The following is a 25648-nucleotide window of genomic DNA, read 5'->3' on the forward strand; positions in this document are numbered from 1 at the left end:
GACCAGCTGTGGAGACTAAACAATTTAGACCGGTTTATGATCGCTCAAGCCGCAGAGAAATATGAAAGAAAAGGAGTTATTGCCCTTGTTAGCAAGGGGGAATGGCCCTTTGTGTATATTAACAATGAGGGGGCTTTGATCTGCTGACAGTTTCTGAACTTGACAAAAAGACAAAAAAAAAAACATGTGGCTTAGCGCTAATGGAGTTGAAAAAAAGGAACTTTATTAAAAGTAAACCATCTCATAAATGTGTGTAGGAGTGGGCAGGCTCTGAATTGCATTAGCATCTGTACAGATATCAGCAGTCACATGGGTACTGTTGACTCTCCCAGTGTTGAGAATGAGTTGGGGGCATCTAAAACTTTTAATACATGTCGCAAAATCATTCACTGAGTGGGAAGTTTACATGAGGAGTCTCTTTAGTGTAAACAGTGGGGTGATAAAAACGAGACTTTTTGCTTGAATTCCTTGCAATTATACTTTGAAGAATATTGTCCTCAAGCTGTTTGACTATTTTCTTAAGCAGTTGCTCACAAAGTGGTGAACCTTTGCCCCCTTTGGAAAATGAATGAATGAATAATGTCCCAATTTTATTTAAATGAGGGTTTCTATATTTATGTATATCTACCAATCCTGGAACTTTTTGGATACACCGCGTATGAACCATTATTTCACAACATAATTGACATTTTGAATCTCTACGGTAGCTTCCTTATTTGAAAATTATAGTGATAGCAGAATACTCCAGGTGAGAGCTTATCCTCTTTGGTTTCAGTAATTTTTCCATATGTATGTTTCAAGTCACGAGATCGGTACAGAGTAAAACATAGGACTGAGTTTTGCTTCACAACAAAAATGAAGATGATTATTCACTCTAATTCAATTCTGATCGGTTTTTCAACCCACCAAATGTGGTATTATGGCTCCACCCTTATTTCAAAGCGCTGCTTGAATAAAAAACAAAACAAAAAAACAATGGTGGAAATAACGGATGGAAGAATTGGCTCATATAAGATATGAAGTACATAGACAGTGAAAATGTCTTTTTCAGCCTCAGGGTTTGGAATATCTGTGATTGTCTGATGTGGATGCATGCTATTCATTCTGTAATTTGAGAACAGTCGGGCTGATAAAAAACTTTCAAGTTGGCGATGAGACGATATCCGTCAACATCGTCGGTCAAAGATTCAGGTTTAGTCAGCCGGTTCAGTCCCACCTGTTTCGCTTCTGAGTTGGTGCTGTTATGGGAGGCGGACATAGGCGGAGTGGCCAGGGAATGCTGGCGGGCAGAGAACGAGGACGGCGGCGGTTGAATGAGAGGGGGAGTGTGGCCAAAGGCATTCAACCCCCTCTGTTGCGACAACAACTGCTGATACGCCACCGGGTTAATGGGATGAGGGAAGCTGAATGAAGGGCTGGGATAGAAAGAAAAGGGAAAGGCTTTTACATCACAGGAGAGATTAACTCATTTTGGTGTCCACACAAAAAGTCAGTGCTAAAAATGAGGGTGCGCTTGGCAAAGGAGATTAACCACACCGGATGGAGGAATTCTTCTCCAGTTCTCTGTGGAGTCTGTGTAGAAGATCTCTAATTTCATCTACATACCTGATTCCTCCAACGGAGAGGTGTCCGTAGGAGCTGCTGGCAGCCGAACTAGAGCGGGAGTTGTTGATGTAGGCAACCAGGGAGTTGGGTGAGGTGCGGATCATGGTCTGCAGGTCAATGCTGGCATCTGATAGCGGAGAGATGGATAGCGCCCTCTTCCTGCTCAGACGGGGCGTCATCCGGGGACTGGAGAAACGCGAAACTGTACACAAAACAAAAAGCCAAGCCTTACCTGCATGCTTGCTAATTAAGCGGAATACGTCGTCCAGCAATCCGATGGAAATTTCCATGCACTAATCCTCATCTTCAACTTAATACAGTAGGAGCCAGTGTTAACCTTGAATAAACCTAATCCCCGAGAAATCTCATGGAGGTCACATCCATGCTAGGCTACAATATCTCTTGCATCTCTTGCTTGCACAAACAGTTCCCCTGTTTAACATTTGCATCCTCTTATGCATAATGAATCCCTACCAATCATTCCCGGTAATTACCATGATAACAATCGCTTTCACTTGGGCAAGTGAAATGAAGGCAATTTAAACAAATTGATCTCAGAATACCAATAGAAAGAACAAGCCGGACTCAGACAGATTGGGCACAGAGCCCGCTGTTGGATTTAGTTGTTATAGTTGCCTTGTTCTTTTTAATCTTAAATTTGTGGGAAAGAGCAGTAGGAAATAATGAGACTAGCTTCTCTTGAACTTGAATGAAATGCTGTTTAATTTTCACGTTTTAGTTACACACTAATCGTCCCTCACTCTTGCTCATTCAAATGATTGAGGCCATCACACACACTCACACACATACTTTCTCAGAGACAAATCTCTTGTTTGGATCGACAGCTGCTGATTTATAGTGTGAGGGGACAGAAAGCAGGACTCCTTATTTGGGCGCACGTGTAATTAGGACTTACAGCAGACATTATCAGAGGTGCGAGAGGCAGGAAGCTCTTAATGGTCATATCACGACTCAGCTAAGTGCATGCAGCAACCCGACATACACAGTTTCTACACCTCAACTCCTGTCAATACGTAGCAACGACTGAGAGTTGCCGGTGGCGTTCACAACACTTGCAGCCAAATGAATCCTGGCACCATAATTACTGCGCCAGACCCGTAGCCGTAAACCAGGTTCTTACTCCCAAAACTATTTTGTTTGGAGGTGGTTCTTGTGAAGTACAGACATATGTACTTAGTTAAAAGGCGAGTGGAAGGCAACATCAGTTTTGGGGATAATAGCCCCCAAAAAAACAAAACAAACAAAAAAAGAGAACCGTAGGAAAGATTCAGAAGTATGTTAAAAGCAACAATACTCTCACATAATGTGTGCCACTTCGCCCTAGTAAAGAAATGGTAACTTTTTCTAATTTCAATAGGGACATATAGAAAAATAAAAGCAATGCTTCAAAATGGGTTAAGCATGCAGCTGTGATGATTTGTATATATATTTTTTGCAATGTTGAGCAGTTTAACAGTGCCAAGGGTTTAATGGCTGATATGCGTATTAATAATCCCTTTTCTAAAGCAGGAAATGGGCCTCACAGTCTGGCAGCCTGGTAACCTGGCGCCTGCCTTGCCCGTCTGGGCCGTTTGCCCAAATCAAAGCGCTCTCCCCCATCTTCAAACCAATTCTCAAGAAGTTGTAATGGCTCCGACAAACAAGTCATGTGCTTTTCTTCAAGCTTAACAAACGGAAAGGCTAGTTTGTAAAATTGCCGAAGGATGTCACTGGTCAAACTAATATTACATGAAATAAATTGTCACACCTTTGCAATGAGTGATTATATGTGGCGCCTATAATTGAAAAGTTTTAGCAGGTTCTGGCAGGGAGTGAGAAAACAGATGTGCACAGAAATGTGCACTTAGACTGAATATCATAATGTTGTGAGCGCGCGCGCGTGTGTGTGCAGCATGAGTTGTGCGCCTCACATGTAACATTGCACGACAATTTCTGATTGTGGAACCCGTATTTATATAGAGTCATAATTACAGGCACAAGGACACACACTGAAGTAGCAGAGAAAAATAATGTCACAAAGCATGGTCGTAAGGAGCGCACATACACGAGCGTGAGCTTTTGTGCTTGTTTTAGACTCGCAAGAGCAAATAGCGCATTGTGAGAACAAATTAAATTGGAGGATAATTCAAGTTGCTAAAGCTGGAGCTCCTCTTCTTCACTTTAATCACATGGATACTACAAAGTTGTGAAAACAACAAATAGTCTTCTTCAACCATAACAATGTTTCTTCCCAAAAATCTTTGAAGTGATCTTGACCTTGTTTTGTGTCAGAAATGCAGGCTTAGTGACTCATTTATAACGATCGAGATGTTGCTGAAAGTTGTGCGAGAGACGTCTATCTGGCCTTAAACAGTGAATAGTATTTGGCTTGTCCCCCTTGACCTTGACATAGGTAAATAAAACCACATCTTACTCCCCCTCTGAGATGAACAGGACCTACTCTAGAGCAACATCCCAGCGAGACTTGTTGAATTGATGCCAGCAGGACTCAAGGCCTCCACATCTCCAGCCAGCCAACTGCATGGGTTGCCAGAGAGTGGAAATGTATATTTTCCCTGGTAAATCTGACTAATACTAACACTGTGATTTTATATTAGCAAAAGAACTTGCATTGAGTCCTATACGAGCCCTCAGTGTCCAAGCCAAACGCTGCTGTTGTGATTAACAGTGTGTTTATGCACACACTCACACCCATGTGCTCATGAACCAACATATAGTTAAGTGTTTGTGTATATAGTCAAAAGTCAAAAGCCCCACCTCCCAATCGCCTGGCCACCACATCAGTACACACAGCTATCTCCCTCTCCCCAACTGCTGCATCAACAGTGAAATCCCTCATTCCTCGGGATGGTCGACATTTACCTTGGCTGCTGCTTTTGTCATGGGAACCTCAACACCTTCCCAAAAGCCAACCTGATATTTTTCTGCCCACCCACTCCTCGCAGCCTCGATGGCAAACTTGATTCTGAATGCCTCCCATTGTAAAATATGTAAATGTCATTTCTTTTACCGTTACACGGATGGTGAAGTGCTCTTGTTAATCATTATTCATAAATCAAGTGATTCATCATCCAGTGCTGTTTTTACTGCAGTGCAGTATAATACATATACAGCACAGTGTACACTATACTGCATACATTATGTAAAGCTGATCCGGCTGTAATAGTCGTAAAGGGAAGTCAACTCAAACATTTTCTTTACAATAATCTATTTTATGTGCCTCCGTTAGTCTGAACATGGCATCCCGATTAATATTGCATTTGTAGAATATGAGTTAAGCATCAAACATCAAAATCCATCGGTTTTTAGACATCTCAGGGGGCGGTCACTTGCTGTCGATTGAAAATGACATCACAGTTGAAGGGCTCACATAACAACAAATCACGGCTCACCTGTTTTCTGAAGCTGAGCCATGATTGGACATTACCTGAGCGTGTCATGGACATGGAGTGACATGGGAAAAAATGGATTCTACTACTCAACTCATATTCCACAAGCACACTATCAATCAAAATGTCGTATTTAGACTAGTGGGGCTGCATAGAACTGATTCCTGTAGAGAAACTTTTTGTAGAGAACATATTTTTTTTCCAAGAATATGTTCTATGCAAGACCACTAGTTGAACTAAGGCATTCTGATAAATGTTGCGTTTATGGATTAAGAACCGAAAATGACATCACAGCTGACCAATCACGGCTGACCTGTTTTCTGAAGCTAGGCTGTGATTGTTCATTACCCGAGCCCTGAGCAGTTGTGATGTGATTTTCAGTCAGCAGAAGTTACAAAATGGCCATGAGATGGCTAAAAAAGGGGTGGATTTTGCTGCTTAACTCATATTCCACAAACGCAATATTAATCAGAATGCCGGGTTTCAACTAGTGGGCCTGCAGGGAACATATCCTTGAACAAAAATATGTTTGGGTTGATTTACCCTATAAGTAATAGTCTCTCCAGACTTGAAACTTTAAAATCAGTTACTGGTGAAATTTCAAACATTTTTTGTATTCAACATAAATAAATAAATGAGTAGCATGTTAAAACAATCTGCATTTATTGCTGACTCTACAAACTCTATCCTAGAACCATACTTTGATGTTCTTTGTCTTCCAACGAGACCTTGGTTCTTGGTTCCAGGTTCTGATCATTTGAAGTTAATGCTAATGACATTAACAACCATATAAAACACACAGCTCATGTCTAAAATTTTGCCTCTTGAACAATCCTGATGGAGTACTCTGTGAAAGAGTTCAATCAAAGGTCTAGAAATGTACATTAGCTTAAGTAAACCAGCAGTGTGAGTAGGTGTCTGATGAGCCATACTTTGGGGTCACTGAGGCCTCCTACCTTTTGCGGTGGGTCTACTGAAGATTACTGTATGCGTAAAGTTTTTTTTTTTTTTTTTTTTGCTATGGTTTTATCTGTGTTGCCATCCAAAGCAAATACCAAGTGATGAAGCACATGTTTACCACCTCAGCCTCTACTCGTCTTCTCTTACCCTGGCTGAAAATAAGGTCTTTGATTCAGGCTGAGGCTGCCAGCGCAGACCATGAAATGGCTGCCTGGGTCTATATGGGCCCTGTGTACTCTCAAGGCCGCAATGCGAGCGCCTCCGTGCGGGTACAAGGCCAAATCTTGACCACATGATCACCACTAGTATATGGTGGAACACAAAATAAAAGTTGCTGGGACGGTGACAGTCAGTGTGGGCACAGCATCAGAGCATGGAGTGGGGGTTGCGGGTATTGGAGTAAATAGTCTGTTCAAACAAGTGCGGGTGGACAGCACAGTGGTGGTCACTGAGGTGATCGCAAGAAGAGAATAACAACTATTAATCATTTTATGGCTCTCCTTGGCTCTCTTTCGAGCTTACCTGCACATGAGGGTGACTGCGTCTTGCAGTGACTCTCCAAAGTCAGAGGTGGAGGAAGTGGGGCAATATCTTTATGGATGGTTGGATTGAGTCCACACCGTGCTATCTATCACCAGTAGGTGAAAAAGATGCCACCTTTCACTGGTACTTTAAAAGTGCCAAGAAAAAGTAGGGATGATTGGGACCTTCTATCTTGGGATTTATTTTGTACGATATTGTTTAGAATAATAGTACAAATACACATTAAATGGGAAGTTAACCCAAATGTATTTTTTTCAAGAATAGGTTTTATGCAGGCCCACTAGGTGAAACAAGGCGTTCTGATTAATATTGTGTTTGTGGAATATTATTTATGTAACAAAATCTAGCCATCTCAGGATGCGGCCATTTTGTCACATCTGTCGACTGAAAATGACATCACAACTGCTCAGGTAACGACCAATCACTGCTCAGCTTCGGAAAACAGGTGAGCCGTGATTGGTCGTTACCTGAGCCCTGAGTAGTTGTGATGTCATTTTCAGTCGACAGAAGGCACAAAATGGCCGCCTCCAGCGATGGCTAAAAATGGGTGAATTAACTCTTATTCCACAAACGCAATATTGATCAGAATGCCTTGTTTCAATTTGCCAGCATAAAACATATTCTCCCCAAAAAATTATTTGGGTTGACTTCCACTTTAAACATTAGTTCAATAAGATACTTGGGAGTGTGCTTTTGCACACACAGGAAGATGCAAACAGGCATGTTTCAGTTTAACATGGGAAACAGCCACTTAGGAAACCAAAATAACACCAACGACAGCGTGATGGCAGTTGGGAAGAAGAAAAATCTGTCTTGTTTTACTTTACTTTCTCGAATTGTCTTTGCAATGTGAAACATTCGTGAAACAACTTGATACATTTATCTATGAAATGAGCCTTATAAAAAAAAGCAATCTCAAATGTAATGAAGTTAAAATTTGATTGATTGTGGATGTGATTTGATGTGCTTTATCCATAGTGGCATGAAGTCTGTGAACACACACACCCCAACTAAAGTGTGGATGCTGCATACCAGCAATAAAATCTATTTTAAATAGCTGCAATTCGGTATTTTTTAACTTTTCAATGTTGTGCTTTCAACAGCCGAAGCTGCACTCCAAACGAGCTTACTCTCAAAATAATTGAACAAAACAACAACAAAATAAAACACCTATCAAGTCATTAACCCCACCTGAAACTGAGTAGAATTATTCTTACCATCCACTGGACTGATGTAATCTGGTAAATGAGCAGCCGCTGCTGCCGCTGCGGCTGCTGCGGCTGCTGCAGCACCGCTCTGCATCAAAAGGTCGCCATAAGGGTTTCGCTGGCTGGCGCTGGCCATCAGATGGTAGTACTCCGTGGGGTTGGCGCCAGGTGGTGGTGGAGGGAGCGTGAATAGGGCTCGGTCTTTTAGGTGTTCATGGGTAACTGCAGGAGGAATGGGAGGCACAAAAGCAAGGTGAGGGCCACAACCTCAACCATGCATGTCCGTAAAATGCAGCACAAAGCAGTTCCATCAGTACAGAGAAAACACAATTTTTGATGGTCATACAAATTCAATTGTGTCAACTATATATTTTGTTTCGTGTATTACTATCCCTGTACTCGGTCGCCCCACCTCAACCCCACCGCACTGAGGTGTGTTTGAGGTTTCTTCCTTTTACGTGAACCTGTCTCCAAGTGCTTGCCTGTTGGTTTCCTAATACAAATACAGTGCTGTGAAAATGTATTTGCCTTCTTCTCTAATTCCTTTTTTTTTTTTGCAGTTTCCCTACTTTAATGTTCAAGATCATGAAACAAATGTAAATATCAGACCAAAGGCAACCCAAGTAAACACTAATTTAAATGGTGATTTAATTTATCAAGCGGGGAAAAAATGTTCAAAGATACCCCTTGTTAAATCACAAATAACTGTGGCTAATCACATTTTTGGGAAAGCTGAGTTCATTTTCATTTTCTAACCACACTCAAACCTGATTACCTCCGGACCTGTTCAATCAAGCAAGCTGGGGCTGCTCTGCCAACTCAGGACTTGGATGACTTGCTGTGATTGATGTAACCATGAATCATGCTCTTTACCAGAAAATCCTGAGGGACAATGTTCAATGTGCATGGCCTCAAGCGGAAGCGTATTTGGGTTCTGCATCACAGCAACGTCTGTTGTGAATTGTCTGCGTTCTTTTTCTCCAGTTCCTGTCGCACCCCGGTGGTGATATGTTTGTGGACAGGGATGTGGACTTTAATGGATTAATATGCATGCTGGTAAAAAGTCAATGGATTTTGGTTGGGATCACCACACAGGGGATGCTGTGTATGCAAAGCCTGATCCCTCTCCCCCTTGCCCTATTACACACGGACGTATGTAATATGCATAAGATTCCATGCAGATTAACTAAAAATCTCAATCCACCTGCCCCCATTTTCCTATAACAATTTTGCGCAGCACACAGGGCGTCGGTGCTCCAACAGTAGTAATCCATTTGTACAGCATGACTTTTGGCTTTGGATTGATTGTGTGTGACCCTATCAACAAACACAGCGGAATGACAATGTGAATGAATGCTAGCAGCTAGAGTACTGGAAAAATTATAAAAATTATATATTTTTTTTCTTCAACCCGCATTTTACCACAAGCCTGTGAGCAAGGAAACATATTAGTCCAACCTATCAGTGAATTACAATAAGCCGCAGGTTACATCTGTGGTCTCCTTGGCTCCCCAAAAATAATAAACACGGAAGTGGGAACGTTTTCTTGGACAGCAAAGAAGAAACAAGACACTTACCAGTATTGAATGCCTGTAAGATATTTTATTGCTCATCAAGTAGGTAAAATGTTTTGGCAAATTGCTTTTTTAAAATGTTTGTTGTAATAAATGAGTATTTGCAGCGGTCATTAATATTAGTTTGTACTATGTATAGCATATGCTGTACAATACATGGATTTAATTACGTTTGAGTTTCAGCGTGAGAGGGTGAAACTTGGGTGTTGGAGTTGATTAAAATGTATGCGAAATTCCTTTTGTAATTTGTGTATTTTGTTTCATTCTACGTTGCAAGTGTACTGTATGATGCGTCTCACCTTCGGCAGGGCTCAGTCCTCGTGCTGCAGAAATCATGGAGAGGGTGGGGCTTCCATGTACTGAGCGTAGGTACTGCTCCATGTGGGGGCTGACGTAGGGATGTGGAGGGCTGAATGGAGACTCACCAGGCCCAGTCGGTGCATGAGGTGACAGACGAATCAAGGAGATGTCTGAGATTACTGGACTGCCAGTTAGTCCTGGACCTCTGTGGAGATTGGAAACACAAAGGCCATATGAGACGGCATTTTCATTACTTTTTTTTTAGATCACTGTCAATGGCAGGCAATGTTTTTTTTTTTTTTTTCAATATTTTTTTCACCAGTTTTTATTTGAATATATAAATGAATATATTCAAATATTATTATATGAAATATATGATTTTATCTTTATTTTTTTGTGTGTGGGTGTGGGGGGCAATTCCTGTTTTTCATAGGAAACGCTTATTGGTGGTATATCACCATTTTTCAAAAAGATTTTGGGTTTAAAAAAAGTATTATTATCGTTATCATTTTTAATGCAATTGAATGGGAGTCAATTATTTATGGATTTTTTATATTTGCGGGCTGGCCGAATAGCGGGGGTGCACTGTACAACAAAATCATATTCCAATTATAGAAAGCATTAATAACTATACAGAAACACAATACAACAACAGCATGTAACAGTGCCACGTACAACATCTGCAGCAGTTTAGAATCAATGACAAACACATGACATTTAAAAAAAAAAAAAAGCAAAATACATCACACTCACCAGAATTGCTGATGTATTAATTTGTGCAGATAGCTACAGACATGTTTTGCTATTCAGATAGTTTTGTTCTGACCAACCAATCAGGCTGAAAAAATACTGACGTTACTGTTCGCCAGTTAGCTGGCCAGAATGACAAATTTGGAATCAGATTGGTTGAAGAAAACGTCCTATTGCTCACGTACAGTAGTTTAACTTACACTACTGATTTAGAAGGCCCACATGGATTGATGTGGCAAAACACACAAACTCCAACATGAATACCCATACTGGAAGCAGTACAGCCAAGAGAAAAATGAACAACATGAAGAGAATAGAGTGTTGTGAATAAGCTAATACAATTTAATGGAACAAATATTAGCATGTAGATTGTAAATATAGATTAGTGCAGGTGATCGTGTTTAGGATAGCAGAGAAGGCTTTGCTGGCCCAGACAGTTCATCACTGTTCACTGTCCTGTGTGTGATGGACCACAATGGAATGAGGGGTGAAATGGCTTCTGATGTTGTGTCAGAGGAGGAACGCTGACCACAGTGGGAAGTTCAGACTCAATGTCCATGTGTTGAAACCAATTGTTTCGGCAGGCTGATATTGTCACACACCAAATTATGTTCGTGGATAAACCGACATAGGCTGTCTGAATGTGCACTTTGGACAGAGAAATGTCCGCTTTGGCTAGTTCTATCTGAAATGGAGCGAAAAATAAGTCCCAGTTGGTCACATCTCTAATGCATCAATTTACTGGCAGCGCAGAGTGAAAGTGGCTAACAAGAACATTATATTTTTCAGATAAACTGCTAACAAAGGGAGACTAAGTGATGAGATGCGGAGTTGAACAGATAGACTAATCTTTGGTACAATGACATACAAACTACACTCAAGCATTTCCAGTTGGTGTCTTCTTACATGCTATCCTTTCACCAGTTCCTCAAGCTAATACAAAGTAATCCTTTTTGTTCACCTTCTCTTATTAGACCCCGAAGGTGCAGACAAGTCAAGACATACATAAAGCCTTTCCTCTGTGTGTCAGGAAGTCTTTGTTTGGCTTGGCAAAACACATCAGGCATTACAATGTGCATGATAAAATCCTTCCGAAGTTGCCTCTAACCAACTTCAGCGGAACAGAGAGCCTTGTTGGAATTCTCAGATAGCCACCCAGTCTCAGTGGGCTATACATCATGTCCCGTGGGTAAGCAGAAGCTCTGTTTATTGAAGAAGGCACAAGAGCGGTTGAATACTTCTTCTGCCGAGGGGTAAAACCCGCAAGTGAATGCCTGACCACTGGCAGCGGCTCCAACACTTGTGTCGACATAGTGTTCTTCAGCACTGATAAGCAGACTGTTGCTCCTCTGCGTGTGGTAACAACACCTGGTATTGCCAAAAAGCTCTTCTTGAGATGAATTATGGTTATGAAGATCAGCATATTATGCGCAGAATGAACAGTTACGACAATTTTCAGAGCCTTGTTCATAAATTAAGCGGATAAAAAGAGGAAACATCCAGTTTGAACGAGTGACACATTGTCCTCTGCTCAGCCAAATTTAGAGAAGAGTCACTGTCGCAAAGACGGATTTTTATGTAGTTTTACTTTTAAAAGTTGTTCAACGGTTCATTGGAGAAATCCCAAATAATGTGCACACTTTGCAAAGCCAAATTCAAATACCATATTAGTTGTACGTCTTTGACGTACGTCTCTGATCGTTCAACAGTTGTATTTTACAGGAAAATAATCATATCCGTGGATCAAAGAAAGCTAATACAACAGTCTTTGAATGAAAATATACTTTGCATTTTTTTCCACATTAATTGCAAGATTTTACCCGAGTAAATATTGGCTCCAAGCTTCGTAAAAAAATGTAGTTGAAAAATACAATTAATCGCAATCTATCATGTAAAATTTTGCGATTAATTAGTTAAAAAATACAGTATAGATTTACAGTACATATCGGTGACGTGATGAACGCCGCTGATGCAGCTCATACTGTACATATGGACTGTGATGGTGAAAGGTGGGCCAAGCAAGCAGCCCCTTTACCTACATATATCCCTCCACTCATCAGCTGCTCTACTCAGTTTCTCATTGACCCATATCTGTACAGACGCCAACCCGCACCCAGCAAAGCCCTCCCAACTTCAGGCTGGGCCAACCAACCTGGAGCTTTGGCTCTTGCTCTTTCCAGTAAGCGTCTGCAGACTGCCGGCCTTGTCTAAGAGCCAACTTTCTGCCATCGGGCCCACTCTTCCCCTACAAACAACCATAAAGAGCCTTCTGTCTTGAATGAGAGGGTAGAAGTGAGAAGAAACATTCACCACATATAAAAAACACACTTCCTTTGGTTCAAATCAAAGCTGCATACAGAAAGTTTGACACTGCCTCCACAGACGAGATCTCAGTTGTTCCAATTAAAATCTTGCTAAAGTGGAACTTGCTCTCTTTTAATGTAGTGTTTAAAATACTCTAATTGACTTTCCCAATTATAATGTATTTTAAACAAGGTCCAATATAGCGATTTAAGATAAAAAAATGTTTAAATGAACAATAAAAAAGCACAGACAACAGTTTTGGACAAGGGACTTCCAAAATGTAATATATTTCATTTTATCTTCCTTTTATTTTCCGCTGTTACACCTACAGTGGCTCATCAAGCTATTTTGATTGGTTTACCATTCAACTGCATTGTCTTACTTCATCATGCAAATCTGCACCTCGCAAGAAAATGGAACACCACTCAAATGAAGAATCATTGTTGCTATGTCGCCCAAAAGCCAAACACAATATAAAATGCGTTGGCGATGGACAAAAAATATAACACTTGCTTGATATTATAACATTTTTGCTTTGAAGCTATCTTTATTATTTGTTTCTTGGCTGGTACCAAGCCCACATGTTGATGCACACAAACGCGAGTAAATCACTCATAGGACAACATGTGGGTATGAGGCCTTGATAATAAGGTGACATTTACAACTACCTGTCAGGAGAATTCAAATAATAGTCTTGCCTGGTAGGAACCATTATTGAAGCCTCTCTGACAAGATGTTACTTGAAGACTGTGTAAATTCCAGAGGCTTAAATCCCAGAGGAATGGGAGGCTGTTTTTGAGGTCCTCAGAGGCCTTTAAGAGCAATAGTCTCTTAATCAGCACTGTTCACTCATGGGGAAAAAAAAAAAAAATATATATATATATATATATATATATATATATATATATATATATATAAACACACACATAAAGAACTTCAGAAAGGACTTACACTTGTCTATCATTTAAACATGTAAATTGTTTGAACTGCAAAGGATGGGAGGAAAATGAGAGAAAGAGTAATCCTGTGTTTGTTATTGCAAAGCGTGCTTTGAAGATGGTAACTGCTATTTGTCTCTGACATCCGTAAAACCCCATGCTCAGTTGTTCCATTGTTAAAACTGCTGTGAGTAAAAAGTCATTTGGACATGGCACAGCTTGTTGAGCTCATAGATAACGAGTAAGAGCATGCCAGTGTTCATGATGAGGGAGCGATTGCGTCATTACAGCTCGGTAAGAAAATAAAGTGATTCAAGCAAATAACTTAAGGTAAACAAAGAGAATAACTTTAAACAGCTCACATTTTCATGGATGCTGATGAACTGATTTGTGATCATATACGGCTGTACTATAACGAGGTGGTTAACAAGAATCGTCTGTTTGACATTTTTGCAGATTGTAATAACAAGAACATTGAATGACAAACCAATGTCAATTACACACACATCTCTCTGTAAAAAAAAGGCTTCATTGTGACCCGAAAACCATGTTGTCTAGTTAAAATTGTTTTCCGCAATTGTTTGAAACAACCACAACATGCACACAATTCTCTTTTCACTCAGGGAGAATTTTTTTGGACACTAGATAATATTTTCAATCCACTTACAGCATTTAAGTCTTTTGACTGTTTCAACAGCAAATTCCTGCTAATATATCAATGGAGCAACCAAATTCAAATATATAGTAAACATTGACAGTTAGTTGGGCCTGGATCCAACATACAACAGCCTAGAGTACAACATGACCTTTTCATGTTAACCAACCCAAAACAATGAGGTGGGAAAATCCCCCGGCCAAATGTCTCATTGACACACTGTATTTCATTCAGTGTGGTGCGACTGGCCTTGAGTACGTTGATTGCCGAGTGAGAGGAACCACGTGTGTTTGTGTACTAGGTCGGGTTAGGCCACAGCCCTAACACACAAAAACTTTGGACATATTCCAGCTTTTCAGTGCTGCAATTTGCAAAAGCATAAATGTCTACTGCAGAATGAACAGGAGAACCTTTTTTCTCACCTACTGCAACACTGTTGAGGTTATGAGAAAAGAGGACTGGAGTGTGTATGGTGACTACCTGGTCAAACATGGTGGTGTGGTGGTTGCAACTTTCCTTGGCTTGCGGGCTTGTACTAAAGATGGCCGACTAAATTAGCTCGGGCAAATGATACACCGTCATTACATGAGAGGATCTTCCTGAGGTTGCCTAAAGACACACAAACGTCTTCTAACTTGAATATTATTTTTTGGAAGGGCAGTGGAGGAGGAGTTGGTCCTCTGTAATTCCTGAGTAGTCTATTACTCATCCTATAAAATGACTAATGCATAATTTTGATGTTTTTGTCCGACTACACTTTCAGAACTAGCCTCTAAAGTTTCCTCTTGTATCGCACACGCTTGCTTGTTAGACCCAATCACTACTTGTCTACATAAAGGGGGTATTTGCAGTTTTATAACTGCTTGGAAAATTTGAATGTAGACTCACTTTACCCCGACTTTGCATCTCTGACCAAAGCCACGCCCTTAACTGACATGAACGTGCCCGAGACATCACTGTTCTTAAACTAGCTGATATAAGCAATGGCTGCTACTTTGTAAATTGATTGATAGCATGACTTATTCATGTTGGGGGGGTTTGGCTTTAGCCACAGTTTCTTCTACTCAAGCGGCAGGTAAAACAAGTTCAGTTGATTAAAAGCACCTTAGGCTCAAGCCAAACTGCGGCAGGGCTTTTAATTTCTGGACCTGAATTTCCCATCTCCATTCGTGACAGTCGTACATTTTGTGCAGCGTATGGCGGGCGTATCTCTACAGGTTGGACCTGATGTTAGTAATTTCGCAGATGAGCTTCGGCCAGCGGATCTGCGAGAGGAAGGGTTGTGCCTCTGTGGGACTGGTCACAGCTGACGTCAATCATGGCCAACTAAAGCTACTCCTTTCATTCCGTTTAAATGCTGCACGCTAGTTACATACGAGGGTCTGGACATGGCAGTAGGACTTCAGCGCCGTGAAGTAGGCACTTCAAGAATGCCCCCCACCCCCGATCGCCTGTCTGTGCTCCCACCACAGCTGTGCCGGCGAGTGAGATGATTTAAAAACCAAAACACAACGATTCAGAGGGATTTGATGCCCGCTGTTCACATATTTATGAACGAAATACTGTACATTGAATTAGAGCAGCTACTTTATGTACCCGGTGGCAGCCATTTACACATGGTCTTACCAGGCGCAAATTTTAGATTGAAGGGTCTGCCACCAAATTGTTACTCAGCCAGGCCGATCTCCAAGACACTCCTTTTGCTACACCAGCCTGCTCAACTTGGTGGAGACTGGTAATCCAAATTGGCCAACATGCACAACGAGCTTTGTGCTGATACAAAATCAAGAACTGCTGGATTTTGCACCATGGCGCAGCTGTGTTATCTAAGAAAATAGAACCCTAGAAGTTACTGATGTATTTGATGTATTTTTTTTGAATGTACAATGGAAACCCAGCAGCATTTACGTGAATGACAAGACGTCTTAGCTATGCCTTCTGTCTGTTTAGTCTCTGATTGGCTATTTTGTTGCACTGTGACAAGTTTTAAAATAATAATTAAAATTAAATTAGAGGCATAAGATGGGGCCAAAGAGATCTGATTTTTCAAAGGAACATCTTATTTGTATAATATTTTACAGTCAGGTACAGACCGTTTTAACATGTGCAGTATGACCAAAACTGTTTGTTTTTTAAAACTCCAAACTGCAAACTACATCATTATAGTTTAAGCTTTACCACTACTACCACTATACTTATTAACATGATCAGTACCAGTACTTCTTATTGGCAGGCTACGTGCTGGAGTCATTTAAAGCATCATATAAGTATATGTAATCAAACATTTTCTAAAAAAAAAAAAAAAAAAAAACTACCCTTGATGCAGATGTCTTAGCCAAATTATCAAATCATTATTATGTACATGCTTAGGTAGAATTATTGGAAAACATTCTGTTCATTTCCACTTTTCTGCAGACGGCAGACATCTCTATTTACCAACGAAAACTGAGAAAAGTAATCGTGCGACAGATTTTGGAAAGAGTTGACAACAGCACATTTTTCATGGATACAGTAAATTGGATAGCAAATCTGGCATCAATCGAAATGTTGGAATGGTTAATCCCTACATGATGCCCTAATATACATGTTCAGATGAGAAGTAACCTCACTAACAAAACAGCAGGTACCACAGTCATCTTGCTTGATGACAACTCGGAACAATTGCCTAGGGCCCTCGTTATGTTACATGCCAACATACTGTTTTTGAGTCTCATAGGACCTCGAACCCATTAACCTCAAAGCAGCCGACAGCTGGTGAAGTCTTTGGCCAAATGCTTTGCACAGACATCCTGCCCTTTTTTGCCAGGATGACACACCATAGTCGTATTTGACACTCGGAGGAAGAACAGCTGGATGAAGGTGATAATAGGGTGTTTTCTCTCCGAAAAGCATCACATTTAGCAAAACACAACGACTGAAGCAACTATGCTTTCTCTTATTTTCCTGTCGATTATATCAGAGGGCCTCGGATGACTGAACATCTACTGTGTTGTCATTGCACATAACATCATAAAGTATAGTATCTATTCAATTTGGGTCATGCAAACGTTTTAGAACCAGCCCTCATTGGTCCTACCTCTCAATATGTAGCAATTATATGAATTGACAGTTGCACTGAATGAACTAGTCGTTGCATTGTCACTGGAACAATTGAACAGGTTCTATAAAACTATTTCTGTACATTTTCACTGGAGACAACTGTCACTTTATGCACAGAAAATCATAGCATCATAGTGACAACAGAACCGATATTTATTTGTGTGTCTGGTTTGAAAAAGCCCTTGTTGTCATCAACAGCATTAGTCATCTGCATTAGGAAATTATCCAAAATTAAAGGTTTTTGTACCATAAAATGTGTGTATTTGTGCATCCCAGTAGAATGTAAAATGATTACATTTACTGAAAAAGTAACTTCAAGAACTATTTTTTCTTAAATAACTTGTATAGCTTTGGGCAAACGTCAACGAAGTTGGACATTTTCCATGCGGATGTCTGCGCCATCATTTTGTGGGTGTGAACACTATTTCCGGCAGGGAGGTAGGTCTTGACTGTTACCTTTCATACCTTGATCCTACTTTCCCCTTTCACACATCTCTATTGTGCCTCAGCTATACTTTTTGATGAAGAAAGCCTGAAAATTCATGGGTCGACTTGAACATCCCATTCCAGATCTGTAGCTTTCACACAGAACAGTGCTTCTGGACACAGTCAGTGGAAAGCAGACATTGATGGGCAGTGTGAAAGGAACTGAAAAAAACTCACCCGTGCATGGTGTGCAGGGGGTGGGGTTCATAATGGTACCGCCCCTCGTGGTGCCTCATGTCGATTGGGATGGGTGTGTGAAATGAAGGGAAGATATGGTGGACACCTGTAAATGAACACAGCATCGAAAAGATTACAAAGGAAAACAGCAATGAATGTAAGAGGAAAAAAGTAAACAACATCCAAGATCTGACACAAGAGATCCTGGGAAGTGGCCTCACCACAGCATGAAATGTAACTACCATTTTACAGTTCCTGTAAACCATAAGTAATTGATACCTTCAAGACTGCCGCTGCCTAATGCCTGAAGAGCTACAGTTAATTAATGGCTTTTTGTATCCAATAATACCAACACGGATTTTACACAACAAAGAAAGTGTTTTTATGTGTGAGACAAAGACTGCACGAACACCATTTCCTGCCATAAACTGGTCTGTAGGCTTATGGGAAGCCTCATTAGAACAACACACAGCTGATCTTCATTAATCGTTGTCATTCCAGCTGTAGTGAAGGAGCTTCCGTTGCTTAGAGTTGTATGATAGCGCTTGTAAAAACATTTTTAAATGTTAGCAACATTAAGAGTTGTCATGTTTTTCTTAACATGTGAACGTGTTTGCCATGGTACAGGAGGAATAGGAATGTACTGCATCTAACTTCAACCAGTATGTTCACATGCACTCTGTGGTGGGCCCTCACGGATATTCTTCACTCCAACAACATTAACGGCATATATTCTCTGCTCCAATGTAGCTAACATTGTCAACAGGGGGGTGGAGCTGTGTGGTCCGGTACCAAGTGCCCCGCGGACCGGTACCGGGCCACTGCTCTACCATAGCCACAACTCCACAGACTTCACCAACAACGTTCAAAACATTGGACTTTTTCTACATGGTGTCATTACACATCACCTCCCAGTTGAATCCACCCACCACTGCGGCAGCTGATGAGGGCAGGAAAACACAGCCGCAAAACTCAAGTCTACAGCACAGAACCAACATCACTCTAGACAAGTATGCAATTTACTTGGGAAACAAATGGGCATGAAAAACAAGGTGTGTCATTTTTAAGCTAGTCCTTTAGAATTTACAGTAGGTAAGCAACAAACCAATGTATATCTTTCCTATGTATGCATGAGTGATTACACCTACCACTGTTACTTGGTCATAATTATTGGAATATACATGGGAGTAAACATTTCAACTCATCAAAATTATATAATGCCTAGAAAATACATTGGTGCCTATCTTTTTTCCAAATATGTTAGTCTCTGTTTCCAAATGGTCAGTTGGGACGTCAAAATTCAGATTCAGGAAAAGCGATGGTTTTCCTTACCCAACAGTTAACCAACTCTACACCCTCAGCAAGATTGTGGTGGGCAGAAGGCAGATTGCCCTACCAGTCTAGATCTGCTTTGTGGATTTGGAGTAATTTCGGGCATTTGACCATGTCCATGGGGAGGTCTGTGTTGGGTGCCCTGGAAGGATGGTATACCAGAGACAGTGATATGGGGTCATTTGGTCCCTGTACAACAGGGGAGATGCCCATCTGCTTGCTAGCGACTGTCGAGGTGCCCTTTAGCAATCAACATCAGCTCAGCTCAAATTGTGCAGCACTCTTTGCACACCTCTTCCACTCTGAATCTCGACTTGCATGCCTGTGTGTGTCTGTTTCTCTGTGTTGTGTGCAACATAAAGTATACAAGAGAGTACCGGTTAATACTAAATAAGTATAAATATAAAAATATTTTTAAAAAGTATGATATAAAACTAAATGTACTGAATGTAGTGTTTCCTTCCTTCAGTAAACCTTGTAAATAAACTACAGTATTTTCTAGATGGAAACAATTTAATATTTGGGGAAAGTTAAAAACAGTTACATCAATATAATAATTCACTTGAAAAAACATATGATCAGGAAGGTGCAATATTCAGGTTTGTTTTTCAGTGAGCTTCAATTTGCATCTGAAGCAGATTAACAGAAGAGAGAGTCAAACAGCATTTCGTCTGTTCAAACTCAGCATTCTTTGAGCACCTTTATGTTTGAGGGGGTCCTCAAACAGGGGCCCTAACGAGCACCAGTAAGCAGCGTGAAAAGTTAAAATAATGTCACAGACTCATTGTCTGAAGGCTAGGACGTGTCACATCTGAGGTTTTAGTTGATGCCAATTACGAAAGTAGACATTCCTGCGACTTAATGTTGATTAACACCTTCGTTGTTGTGGGTGGAGAAATGATCATGCCGTGGTTTCATTTTGATGTCTGTATTTGATTCTGATGGAAATACGTGAGATTGGAAAGGAATGATTTACTTTCCGGCACATTTCAAACTGTATACGATTCAAGTAGTTTTGAGAACTCATTTTGCAGTTAAATAACATTCCTGATCTACCCCTTTTGTCAAATTACCGATGGCTGATAATTTCATTTCAAATCGATGAAAAAAACCAGTGACACACAGAAGCATTTCATATGTGATCCCAAGTAATTTTGGAGATTAACAAACAAAAAATGTGTTTTTTTTTCCCCACAAAAAGTTCAGACTACTCTTATGAAATGAACCCTAAACAGTAAAATTCAAACATGCGTCATCAGTCTGTCCCAGCTTTCCGGCCTGCACTTGTCTTTGCGTTCACTTAGTAGGCCAAAGACTCTGTGTTTCCATTGAGAGCTTTGTCACTGGATGTCAGCCAGAGGCTCTCTCCGGCTTTTGTGAGTGAGACAGTCAGCAATTGCAGAGTCATCACGTGTACAAAGCCAAGAGAGGCACCCCATAAATGCATGAGTTCAAATAAGAGCATGGAAAAAGGGGTGTGAGCTTGGTTTCACAAGTGGGACCAGACGTTTGGGCACTCAGTGAATGACGCCGCATGCTTTGCATGGCGTGTCCCATCTTGGGTGGAGGGGATAGGAAGGGCCCAAGAGCCAACGACATGACAATAGACAGCCACTTGAAGTCAGCGTTTGCTCGGGACACATTAGAGCTGATCTTATTTTGTCTTGAGAAATGCATGTGTCTGTTAAGTGCTCACTAGTTTACAAGCCACTTCCGCGTGACAATCTATTATCAGGCAGTGAAGGAGGTAAATAAAACAGGATCGTTATCAGGCCTTTCAAGAGCTTGCTGACGAGCTGATCATTTTAACAGGTGTGTTACAGCAGGGAGAGATGGAAAACCTGCAGGACAGGTGCCCTCGAGGACCGGAGTTGGTGACCCCTGGAATAAAGTAATTCAGGATGCAAGACTTAAGGCTTTTTTATACTCACGCATCGGCACGGGCGACAACTGCCGCATTGCATCACGTGCCCGACGCGTAGTGCTGCGCGACATGTTGCTGATAGGTCTGCGACACACGTCAGAAATCGTTGCTGCGTACACGACGCCGTACACATTCTCGATCCTGACTGGTCCATCCTGTCACATGTTACGATGACGTACACTTTTCCCCGGCTCAGTAATTTGAGGGCAATTTATTTGTCACCACGGAGGAGAGGATCCATAATGCGAATCAAACGAATTTGGTAGCGGTGTGGGTGTTACGTATGTGTGTGTAAAGAAGCCTACACACGCACGTACCACCTTCGCTGCCACCTTACGGATCGTTTTTGAAATACAAATAAATGCATCATCTAGTGATCTAGGTCCCTTTGTTGTAGCAGGCACGATATCCCTTGTCTTCGCTGTTGTTTTGATCGTTGCCCGGCAGTAAAAACGCCGACCGGAATTGGCCATAATAGGCAGAGGAAATTCCCTCGACAGCATCAGCTGTAGCAACGCCCCCCAACTTGGACTGAAACTACAACACTTTTTCAAAACAACGCGTGTGGGTTGCGCGCGAGTATAAAGGCAAACCGCGCGCCGCAGTGACATGCTCGCGGTCGTCACGGGAGTACAGGGTCAGGCAAAATGATCTGCGACATTTGTAGGTTAAATAAATAAAATAAAAGGCAAACAAAGTAAAGAAACAAAAAAGGTTTTATTTTCAAAAAGTACATATAATGCCATTTTTTCATATAATGCCATTTTGCTTTGTTTCTTTATAATGCCGTTGTTTTTCGTTTCTATTTCAGTTGCTGCCACTAATCGCACTGGTGTGCATCGCGCTTTCATTGTGGAAACGTTTATCAAAACAAACGAATCTGTAATTGCAACACAACGAGCGTTCCGTTTGCACTTCAATCTTGGTATCATGATCGCATACCAGCTCGAAACACAATCTTGTTATGCATTATGTGTTTATGTTATGTTATGCAGTGTGTGAACAATAATGGATCCCATTTGACTGATTTAATTTTTAAAACATAAAGAAGCAGAATGGCATTATATGTACTTTTCAAAACTAAAAACACTTTTCGTTTCTTTACTTTATTTGCCTTTTATTTAACCTACAAATGTGTTCGATCATTTTGCCTGAGCCTGTATAAAGAAGCCTTTAGGGCTCTGTTTTTGTCACCGTGGAGGCATCTTAGACCGTGCAAGTCAGTATATTTATAAAAGGGGTATTTGCGCCAATGTGAGCGTGAACACGGCTGACTTAATTTGCCGCCAATCAAAGCTGCTGCCCTCATTCTCTTTAAATGTAACACATTCATATATCACATGGACACATCTTTATGGAAAAGGACACAGCAATCCGTGTGTGACCACTGTAACAGCGCTTGGCGGATGTGGCAACAAAAAACGTATGCCGGTAACCTCATTAATAAATGAGCTGGTGATAGACGATAGCTGACAATAGAGCCCTTAGTGACGAATACTGATGGAATGTATGAGACCTTTGTGTGAGTAGTCATTCCTCTCTATTATCCATTTGCGAGAACCGGCAGCAGGGTGCTCACACAATGGGATTTATCACCCAAGGTTTCATCACTAATTAAAAATAGAACAAAACCGCTGATTAGTGGAACCCTTTGAAGACAGTGAATCACCAAAAAAGAAGGGTCAAATCATACATTCGACAAAAATAACGGGAATAAATTCGTGATTAGTACAAAACTACCACTGGGCAAACTTTGTATATGAAAACCTTTGTAGGCATTTCACTGAACAAATTATTGTCGTTATATACATCAATATCAATTCATTTACATGTTTAAGACCAAACTTAGATTTGCCCCCGAGCCCTTATTACGAGGTTTGAGTTCTGTCAATTTTGTCAAACATTCTGCTCAGCGGCAGGCAGAGAGCCTCATCTTCTCCTTTTCGATTTGGATCCTCAAGCACTATTTTGATCTCCCGCTGAAGACGATGCCAACATATTCCCATTCGAGTCTCATGACTCTAAGAAAGAAGAGGGAAAATCCATTTTCATTATGAAGCTGCAGAACGGGACCGTTCCGGAGTGAAGCATGGAGAGTGCTCGTGTATTTGAGGAAGTACTCAACAATAACAATAATGCCCTCAGAGGCCAGGCCAGGAGCAAATTTGAAGAAAGCCTTTGTTGTGCATTGAAAGAAAGGGGCAGTGAGAGAAAGACAACAAGAGGCAGGGAGAGAAAGAGAAGAAAATTGTGAAAGAGAGACGCGAAGAGCAGAAAAGTAGTACGAGAGCTGGGGGTGCTCAATTCAGACAGGAAATTCCAGCAGGAAAACTTGGCCGGTTTCCTAACTACACAGCGCAGTGCCAACGGCTATACACAAATTCTCATAAGCATGCATGCGCCCGTGCGCATGCACACACACTAGCACATACACGCGCGCACATACACAGACACATTTTTTTCTGATTTGTTCTGCCATTCACTCTTAGTAAGAAGTCAAAGGGGACTAACAGACGTGTAAATATTAGCTTGAATAAAATGTTGGTGTTTTGCATGTTCCTAAAACAACACACGTATGTTACATTATTAAAAAACTAAGCTCCATGAATATGTTAATCCATCCCATGCTACAAAACATATTGTGAATGCTGTAGATTAGGTGTGTCCAAACGTTTTCATTGAAGGTCCGCATGCAGAAAAATGGAAGGAAATGAAAGTGCCACTTTAAATCCGTAAACTTTATTAAACACGCTTATTCTTTCTGGTTAATTTGATAAACCACTACATAACAGTTTCTGTTCAAGGTGACATGGCAAATAGCAAGGATTTTGAAAGATTTTGGGGTGGTCGGTGGCCCTGTATCAAGCTAGACTAGATCCACCCCTGCACTGAACAGCAGCCGAATCCCATCCATTCACAACCAAAACAAGAGAAAACTCTTGTAAGCTCACCATTTTGAAAACAGTTACTTGAGCATCATCATCATCATTGCGATATTTTCATAAATCGGACCTTGACACCGAGCACAAAGTGGAAGAAACAATTTTTGCTTCCAAAGTTGAATTATTTTTATTCCCCACAATTTTTTGAAGAGCAATTGTGGTGTTTTAGTCTGACAGTGTTTATTTGTATCGTTGCATATTAGAAAAGCACTCCAGTATACAAAACAATTTATTATTACTAATAGTAGGCACCTACTGTATTTCTTTTGACATCCTACATTCTCTCTTTTTTTTTTTTAAACTAGCCTTGAAGGCCATTTTAATTGTCATTTTTAGCAGATACCGCGGCTTGTTGAAAAATGGATGGCAGACCGCAACTGGCCCCCGGGCCGTAATTTAGACACCTGTGCTGCAGATTTACTTTGCAAGACATTACTTCCTTCGGGGAAGCACAAGGGTGAGTAATGGCGACACAAGGATTAAGAGTTTACAGCAGTGCACACAGCAACTACAAGCCAAGAGGAATTCTTAACAGAGTGGCTCTAGACTTTTTATGAGAGGCATGTAAAACGATATGTTTTTTCTCAAGAGAAGGATAAGGACAAAAGACAAGTGGATTAGTCCAGTAGTCACCACAATGATTTGACATCTTTAGAGTTTACATACACAGTATATGTTCTGATGTACACAATAAATACCCAGTTGCCTGGAAAGACATATTAATTGTGATATAAAATAAAATGGCCATTAGTTCGTAATGGGTGCCAGTTTACCAAAATAGGGTCCTGAATGTTTCTTTTCTTTAATTGTTTTATATATATATATATATATATATATATATATATATATATATATATGCAGCAATTGGCTTCCCATGACAAAGCTCAAACAATGCACTGATTTCACAGCTACTGTATATGTTGTGTGTCTGTGATAGTAATCAGAGCAACTTAAAGGACTTCATTTCTCCATTTACAGACCAGCTATAGCCCTCATCAATGATCCAATGTTGTACCGTCTAATAAGGTTGGTGTACAGTATAGCACCTTCAGGGTCGGCCCCCTTCCTCTGTGGCCAGTTCATGTTTACAAATCCCACTAACACAGACCCAGCTGGCCTCTACCTTCTGTGATCAGTCTCTGTCCAATCTACACACTTGCCAGAGTCTATCACTTACAATTCTCACATCACCCCTGCAAACGCACGGCGAGTATGATACATCACCTTGGGAACAAGGTGATAGGTCACCTCACCTGCTTGTTCAACAACTCGAGAGCTCCAAAGACTCCATCTCACCTGGGTTACCATTAGCTTGTACTTTGTAGTACAACATTCATTGTAAAAAATACCATAGGAAGGAATGTAGAGGCTGTCACTTAGTCAAGCTTGGACGTCCCTCATCTCAGTTTTCATTAAAAAAAATAGTAACAGTTTTTCAAAA

The 25648-nt window shown here is 40.9% G+C and overlaps 1 protein-coding gene across 4 annotated transcripts in view; it reads right to left on the reverse strand.

Moving 5' to 3' along the window:
• gli2a (GLI family zinc finger 2a) overlaps positions 1-25648 on the reverse strand; it is a 72968-nt gene that overhangs the window by 10651 nt on the left and 36669 nt on the right. For 3 of the 4 annotated variants that reach the window (XM_086052288.1, XM_086052290.1, XM_086052292.1), the window contains 5 exons: positions 18010-18115; positions 9600-9805; positions 7736-7948; positions 1606-1807; positions 1217-1415 (listed from right to left, as the gene is read on the reverse strand). In XM_086052288.1, coding sequence (XP_085908414.1) covers positions 1217-1415; positions 1606-1807; positions 7736-7948; positions 9600-9805; positions 18010-18115 — 926 coding nt within the window. Of the gene's footprint in view, positions 1-1216; positions 1416-1605; positions 1808-7735; positions 7949-9599; positions 9806-12502; positions 12591-18009; positions 18116-25648 lie in introns of those variants that run through there. The other variant, XM_086052291.1, reaches the window with a different exon arrangement.

Source organism: Filicampus tigris, chromosome 14 (genome assembly GCF_054856515.1).
Source record: "Filicampus tigris isolate MCC_2025a chromosome 14, RoL_Ftig_1.0, whole genome shotgun sequence".
Taxonomy (NCBI): domain Eukaryota; kingdom Metazoa; phylum Chordata; class Actinopteri; order Syngnathiformes; family Syngnathidae; genus Filicampus; species Filicampus tigris.